This window comes from Cynoglossus semilaevis, chromosome 10 (genome assembly GCF_000523025.1).
Source record: "Cynoglossus semilaevis isolate Cse_v1.0 chromosome 10, Cse_v1.0, whole genome shotgun sequence".
Lineage (NCBI taxonomy): Eukaryota > Metazoa > Chordata > Actinopteri > Pleuronectiformes > Cynoglossidae > Cynoglossus > Cynoglossus semilaevis.
In genome coordinates, this window is record NC_024316.1 from 9,924,197 (window position 1) to 9,932,169 (window position 7,973).

General features: G+C 36.8%; 1 protein-coding gene across 2 annotated transcripts; it reads right to left on the minus strand.

The window, feature by feature from the left end:
- Positions 1 to 1,474: 1,474 nt before the first annotated feature.
- On the minus strand, positions 1,475 to 7,104 carry tardbpa (TAR DNA binding protein a). Of its 2 annotated transcripts, XR_003050900.1 has the most exons (6): positions 6,389 to 7,104; positions 4,983 to 5,167; positions 4,749 to 4,886; positions 4,319 to 4,489; positions 2,920 to 3,988; positions 1,475 to 2,187 (listed from the first exon to the last, which is right to left on the minus strand). XR_003050900.1 is itself a non-coding variant. In XM_008318660.3 (5 exons), exons 1-5 carry the CDS (start codon positions 6,627 to 6,629, stop codon positions 3,515 to 3,517), a joined length of 1,209 nt encoding a protein of 402 aa, XP_008316882.1. In that variant the 5' UTR covers positions 6,630 to 7,104; the 3' UTR covers positions 2,273 to 3,514. The 2 variants fall into 2 exon arrangements, 1 of the variants encoding a protein (XP_008316882.1); XM_008318660.3 differs by lacking the exon at positions 1,475 to 2,187 and having other exon boundaries at positions 2,273 to 3,988.
- Positions 7,105 to 7,973: the final 869 nt, after the last annotated feature.

Genomic DNA, 7,973 nt, shown 5'->3' on the forward strand with positions numbered 1-7,973 from the left:
CCTTATACCATCGTGAACAAAATCTCAAAAACTTTTGTACATAACATTTCTCAAATGCTCTAATATGGTGAGAAACATGCAGCAAAATAAAATTTCATTTTATTTTTTCCAAAGGTTTTCATCATAATTTTTCACCATGTACAATTTAGATTTTTCCATAAAATTTCCCCTAAATTTTCCTTTTGCAAGAATTCTCAAAATTTTCTAATTTGATGAAAAAAAAATAGAAATGATAGAATTTTGAAAAATATTTCTCCAAAATCTTTCATTATCTGACCACATGATGTGAAATTAGGATTTAAAAAAGAAATTTCTAAACAATTTCTCAAAATGCTGTAACTTGAAAAGAAACTTGAAGAAAAGATAAAATTTGGAATATTTTTTCCGAAAGATTTCATCAAAATTTTTCACCATTTTTCACCAAATTAGGATCTAACCAAAAAAAAAATCTCAAAATGCTCTAATATAATGAGAAATATGCAGAAAATATAAAATTTGTTATTTCCCCCAAATTTTTCATCATCTGACAACATGGCGTGAAATTAGAATTTTATCGAAAAATTCCATTAAAATGATTTTTTTTTTAATTCTTTAAATATTCTTATTTGATGAGAAACATGCAGAAAAGATAAAATTTGGACCTTTTTTTTACGTTTGTGAAAGCACAGATACTCTACTCACCGCCACATGCTTTTCCTAGTTTGATGTGAAAGTTTCACAAGCCACTGCTCCATCCACCGGAGCAGGTGTTTTGCATCGCAAAGTTATTGCCTTGTTTGCAGTTGAAAACAAAGAGCTGGCTAAGATGTGGCCAAGGATTTCTTTTCGCTTTCCGAGTCCTCTGCTCCGTCATCATGTTTTTCTGAAAGGTTTCTCCAAATGCTCTAATTTGATGAGAAACATTCAGAAAAGATAAAAATCTGAATTAGTTTTTTCCAAAAAAACATTTTTACCAACTGACCAACAAGAAATTCAAAATTAGGATTTTTTATGCTAATTTCCAAAAAAAACTCTCAAAATGCTATACTTTGATGAGGAACATGCAGAAAAGATAACATTTGGAATTTTTTTAATAAAAAAAATCTCTAAATGCTCTAACTTCATGACAAACATACAGAAAAGATCAAATAAAAAAATTGAATCACCATTTTTTAACATCTGACCAAAAACTACACAAATTTTGCCAATTTCAAACATTTTTAATTTTTTTTTTTCTAAAAGCTCTAATTTGATGGGAAACATGCAGAAAATATAAAAAAATATATTGCCATAAAATGTCGTCATAATTTTTTAAAAATCAGATTTTACCAAAATAATGCAAAGTTATCAGTGAACTACACCAGACTTTGGTTTTGGGGGACTAAACCTGCTCAGTGCACACCCTTTAAAAAAGTTTACTCCTTGAAGAGGAGTACAATCATAACTGTAGTATAGTATTAAAATCTTATAGTCTTGTTTAAGAAAAAACAGAAGATAAAAAACAGCTTTTATTTTTTTTTTACACTGCAATACTAAAACCTTTCAGTGTACAAAAGTGTGGATTTCTGCTGGCTTCATTATTCAGCTGAGTCCCATAGGAAAACAAAACAAAACAAAAAGACCCTGTCGCCTCAGTTCAACCACTGAACAGGTGAACAAATGGAACAAAAAAGGAATAGTCCTGGAGGTTCAAACTGTATTTTTTAAGCACATACAAAACAAACATAGTTCAGTTAAGTCTCCTGTCGCAGTTGTGGAGAATAAATAAATGTATCTGCTGACACACACACACGTAGGATCGAAATTTAAGGCAGCGGTTTGGTTTGGAAAAAAACGAAAAAAAAAAAAGATGGAAATTGAACGACTGTCAAAACAACTGATCCAAATCTTTAAGATGGAATACTCGTTAATAAACCTAAAAAACAAAAAGCAGACATTAAAGATCCAAGTGAATAATCCTGATAAGGCAAGACAGAGAGTAAAACCTTTTTTTTCTAGTTCAGCTCTCAGAATCTTTTTGAAAAGACCAATAATTAATGGTCCATTAAGTTATGGTCCAAAGTTTCTTGATAGTGCGACGAAGATCTTTTCCAGGATGTGAGTGGTCGTGCAGTGATTCCTTTGACGGTTAGCAACAGCAAACCCACATCTCTGGCGTCTTCATAAGTGACTCCAGACGTAAACCTGGGCCGCCCGTGTCCGAGGTCCCTATACATGTGAATTAAAGCGTGGGCAGTTTAATTCATGTTAAGTCCAAAAAAAATAAAAAAATAAACTGACTAAGGGCTTCATACCCAGTCAAATTCACTTTTATTTCAGGCTTCAACCTTTGATTCACAAAACATAGAAATGCATTCAACCAAACTTTCTTGTCAAAACATTAACCATGGTCAACCTCAGCTCACGTCCAAACTACAACATGCTTCCATGACTTTCTCCACACAGACTTCACTAACACAGTGTCACATTTTCACACAGAGGGTGGTAACAAGGAGAAAATTAAACACAAACCAGACACGGCATTCACATCAAATCAGACAGGAGAAGAAAGGATATAAATACTCATGTCACGTGACACTTCCTCACTCTTAAGGGTTGGATAGAAATACGACAGAAAGAGCAGAGACCACAGAGGTCTCAGTGTCCTTGTGACGACCACTTTGAGCACACTCGTACTTGCTGCTTCCTCTCACACTCGCACAAAGCCACAGGTTCTTCTCCACTCACAGGCATTTGTCTTTCAAAAATAAAGGGGAAAAAAACTGCACAAACAGTCCTTCTCACTCGTGCCGTCTTTCATAGTATTTTGCTCTCCCGTTCGTTCGCTCGCTCACTCTCACTCGGTCCAACACCAGTCCCACTCATCGATCTCGAAAAAGCGACAAGAGCAGTCAAGATTTCTACATCCTTATATAGGATAGGAAAAAAAGGGGCACCCACCGTCGGTTACAGAATGTGCAGAGTGAAGCTGTGTTCTTTGATGACAAAGCATTTAGACATGGGAAGAGGGGAAGGGATACCGAGATCTGTCCAACATTGCAGCCAATGAGGCGCTTCCTCCCGGGACGGGAAATTGGGAAAGATGTGTTGAACTGCAGAAGGGATTTTCATGAAGGCAAATTCAGAGGAAAAAAAACACAACAAAGAAAAGATGCAATAAACTGCATACAGATATACTGTATATAATAATATGAAGCCCGACTTATAAAGGGCCAGAGCAGCACTTGACTCTCGTGCACATTTTCATATTTGTCCTGCATGCACACATTACTCATGTGGAAGGAAAAATAAAAATCTTCTAGTCTAACAATTTGTCCTAACAAACTAAAGTCTTCATCCACTCAGTGCAGGACTGCATCATTAATCACATGCAAGTACAAACGTTCTATTAGACATAATAACAAGGCAGTGTGTGTTTTTAGATAATGAGGAAAAATAAAGATATACGCTCATCTCATTTTGAAATATACTTACCAGCGTAGCCTAATTAAATAATAAAAAAACCCTTCAATAAAATACATTCCCTATAATACATCTACATTCCCCAGCTAGAAGACTTAGACTCCATAGATGTGCCAAAGCCAGAGCTAAAGCCACTGTTGGTGGCAGCTGTAGTGCCTGCAGTCCAGCCAAGGCTGGCTGAGCTGGGGCTGCTGAAACTGGTGCTGGCAGAACTATAGGTCTGGTCTCTGGTTGTAGTGGCTGTGCCGGCTGCTGTGGTCAGACCCTGCTGGTTGGCCAACATGCCCATCATCCCCCAACTGCTCTGCAGAGCTGCCTGGGCAGCAGCCACCATGGCTGGGTTCAGACCCAGAGCCCCAAAATTAACCCCACTGGTCCCACTGCCCAGCCCACCACGACTATTGCCATAGCCCTGACTGAACCCACCAGCCCCAAAGCGCCCTCGATCCATCATTTGCCTACTATTATTGTGTTTGGGCTCTGCGTTAGAGATGTGCACACTGATGCCCTTGATGATCAAGTCTTCTCCACACAGAGCCTGAGCGACCTGAAACACAAGTGAGGAGGGGATGTCATGACACCGACATCAGATGTTTCCTGAATCTTTCACTGCAAGTCTTTATAAATTAACTGCTACATTTATTTATATATAAATTCTGGAAGCCATCTCTAACATTTGTGACAGGCTTCCCATTAAGTCAGATTGTCACAAACTCAATGCCTGCCTTGCTGACATGTTTGTACAACCTGGTTGACTCTTGCACTTGTGCACAAAATAACAAAAAAAAAACAAACAAACAAACAAAAACATTCTGTTTTATAATGATGACATCTCATTGTGTATTATTCAAACTCTGTAACTAAGGATGAGCCTTACCTGATCATCAGCAAACGTAACAAATGCAAAGGCCCGGAAAGGTTTAGGGATGAAGACGTCGGTGACTTCACCGTACTGCATGAAGTACTGTCTTAGTTCATCAGGTGTCATGTCTTCTGTGCAGCGACCGACAAAAATTTTACGACTGCGCATTGGCTCATCAGGACACATCTGCAGAGGAGAGTAGTAGCTGTGAGTCTGATCAACAGTTCTTATGTTATATACAATAAAACATCTGAAGTTTCTCATTTTTATAATTCATCTTTGAAAGTCAGCCAAGTCACTTCACTTTAGTCTCAAGGCATAGACAGCAAGGTGAAATGTCCTTAACAAAGCTCCAGGTTGTCTCAGTTTTCACCTGGTGACCTGTCCAGGTCGGTCACATCATCAGTCGTTGGCATTATGACAGGTTAGCTGTCAAAGCGCTTACTTTAGAATTGGGATGTTTGCAGTCACACCACCGTCCATCGATCATGTGTCTCTGAGCGATGACTTTTGTCTGTGTCTCATAGTCAGCGAAGCGGACAAATCCAAATCCTTTTGAGTTGCCGTTTGTTTGTCTCTTGACCTGGAGAAAACAAAGAAAATGCAAAGTTTATTAAAAATAACAGGAGTGTTCTCAACAAAAATAAGCATTTTAACCAGACAGAGCAGACCTCATTACCTGGACCATGATGACCTCTCCAAATGTACTGAAATAATCCTTCAGGTCCTGTTCAGTGGTTTTCCATGGCAGTCCAAGAACAATCAGATCTGATGTTTTCTGAAAGCCTCTCTTGACCTTTACAGCTGAGGCAGCATCTATTTCCTCCATCTTTCTTTTGTTATCCGAGGACATTACAATACCACCTTTGAATAACAGCACAACCAAAAAACAACATAATGTAGTGTTGGCTTGATTGAAGACAAAACTATAGACACTGAGAGAGAAGTGCAACTACATTTCTTAAATATAGGTTCATGAATAAAATAATCCTCCTGGAAAATATCTATAGTTAATCCTTTAACCTCTTGGGCAAATAATTAAAGCAACAGACCAATGATTGGGTTACACCAACCCCCAATGGTAGTCCATGTAGCTCAGGTCAGAGCTGTCTGAAAACTAAACAGGTTATTGTACACCAAAGACTAGAAATTATTTATGACACAGGCTTTGTTCACAGAACATCACTGTCTGGTTGAAAAGTGTGCAGTCTAAAAATAGAAGGATTTCTAAAACAAGTTATTCCATTGCTTTGCAATATTTGTCAACACCCGAAAACATTGACTACACATTAGAATAAATGCAGTGAAATGCAGAATGGCAAAATGGTACATTTGTCTTTTGCAGAATGCAGTTTGTGGTTTAAGTTAGAGCTGCAACTAACAACAAACATCTAGATAAAGACGCGGTATGAAAAGATGACTGGTGTTTTGCCAGTACACAAAAAAACAGAAAAGAGTTAGAGGCTGTTTATCTTGCATGCAAAAGCATATAAAACATCTATGTGAATTTTGATACAGTGGTAATGACAAATTATTATGATCAAGTGGCTGAAATTTATAAAGTCTTCCATATTCTAAGATAAAATATCTTAGATTAGGAAATCATTTTTTTTAACTTTTAACAAAGCAATTCATTTAGAGACATATTGTAAGAAATACATAACTGTTGTGCAATAGAACAAATGTAGGTGTTCACAACACTACTTTAATTTATTTTATTTTACATCATTGCTAGGTTTATATAGACTTAGATAAAGAATAGGGATATCTCTTAATCTCTTTCTGGGAAATGTATTAAACATGAAACTACTGGTAACAAGCTAGAGTTTTCATATTATACATTAGAGCCTTTACCACAAAGAAAGAGAGCATCATGAAAAAAACATTTTTCTTGTGTGTATATATTGTATAAACACAAATATACATACAGTACCTAAATAAAAGTAATAAATACATACAAATACACACATCTGTGTATTTCAAAAAATGCTGAATAATGATAATGAGATAATCTTGAAGATGCAACTAATGATACATTTATTATATATTTATGACTAAAGACATGCACTGTCAGCAATTTCTCACCTTTGGGATAATTGACCACATAGACCAGACTCCCCCAGTCATTCTCAGGTGCGTGCAGGACCCCCTCCACCAGCCGGACCCCCCTCATGCACTGAGACTCTGGGTTCCTGTACCTCAGTCCACACGCCCCTGGAAACTGAGCCGCTACTGATGACAGTAAAACAGTCCCATCGTCCTCCGAGGGAATCTCCATGGGCTCCTCGTTTTCATCCTCAGCCACACGGATGTAGAGCTCCGACATGGTCTGAGATAATGGTCCAAGGGGAATCGAATAACGACACTCACGGTTATTTTAAACCAGTGAACAACGAGAGGATGCACGTTTTTTAAAGAACGTGAAAAAATGATAGCGTAATATCAGACGGAAGTCAAACTGTGTTTATGAAGCACCCAGCAACTTTCAAATGATAAACAAACTGTGGTCATGAGAGATACGTGCTATTTTCTCCTGTGACGACACGCGTAGATAAGTTAGCCTGTTAGCCAACAAGCTAGCAGCCTGAAAAATGAATGAACGTCGAGTTTAACTGAGTGTCAGCAAATACCCACGACCCCTAACTACTTGTGCGCCTGTTGTCAAGAATCGAAGCGAAGAAAAAGACCGAAAGGATGAATAATTTTGTGAAAAAATAAGCTCAAAACTCACTGTTAAATATTACCGACCAATACAGATTGTTAAAGCTAGCTAACAAAATGGCTGCACACCATGCCGCTGCTCAATGGGCACAAATTACGTCATCGAGCTGGAAGAGCCCACTAATGAGCTTTTATGGGGATGTTGAAATCAAAATAAACGCTGTTTATCTCAAATTTAAAATGTATATTGTTTTATTTTATTTGATGTTTAATTTAATTATTTTTTCTGTGAATGTTGTTTATTCTATTTTTCTTACAGCATCAAATTTGAGTTTTAAAGGTTTTAGCTGTTTGTACTCTCCCTTCACGTGAAACCACAAAGACTTGTCCTAGAAGCCCAAACAAAAGGTGCGCAGCAAATTAAATAATTAAATTCCTGAAATTAGTAAATCAAATTCCAAGTGTAGTGCTTACATACATTTAGAAATGTATTTCAAATACCTTTGTGTATTTCTTCGTTACTTTTAAAATGTTGTTCATTCACACATTTATTATTTATTGTCCATTTATTTTACCAAGTATTTTTTTGACAATGACTTGTATATACAGTATATCCTCTACCCACTACTAATTTTAATAACAATAAAAATAATAATACGACAAAATTTTAAATAAAGTTTACAAAAACGTATATGTTTTGTTCCTGTTACTCCAGCTTTGGTCTATGTTATCTTTTACATATCATATCCCGAGTTTTCGGTCAATTACTGTATATAAGTAATATACAGTAAGTAAGTAAAGAAAAAAAGTTAAAAGGTGAACATTTCTCCCTTTACTTTTTTGACTATGGCAGACCAGTCTTTGCCCTTGAACAGATTTTATGTAGTCCCTGGATTACAATGTGTATTATTTATGGACCATCCCAATGATCAGACAGAAGTAATAAATAACACAGCCTTAGGTTCTAAATCATTATTGAGGTAAGCAGCAGTCATTACATCACCCTCTG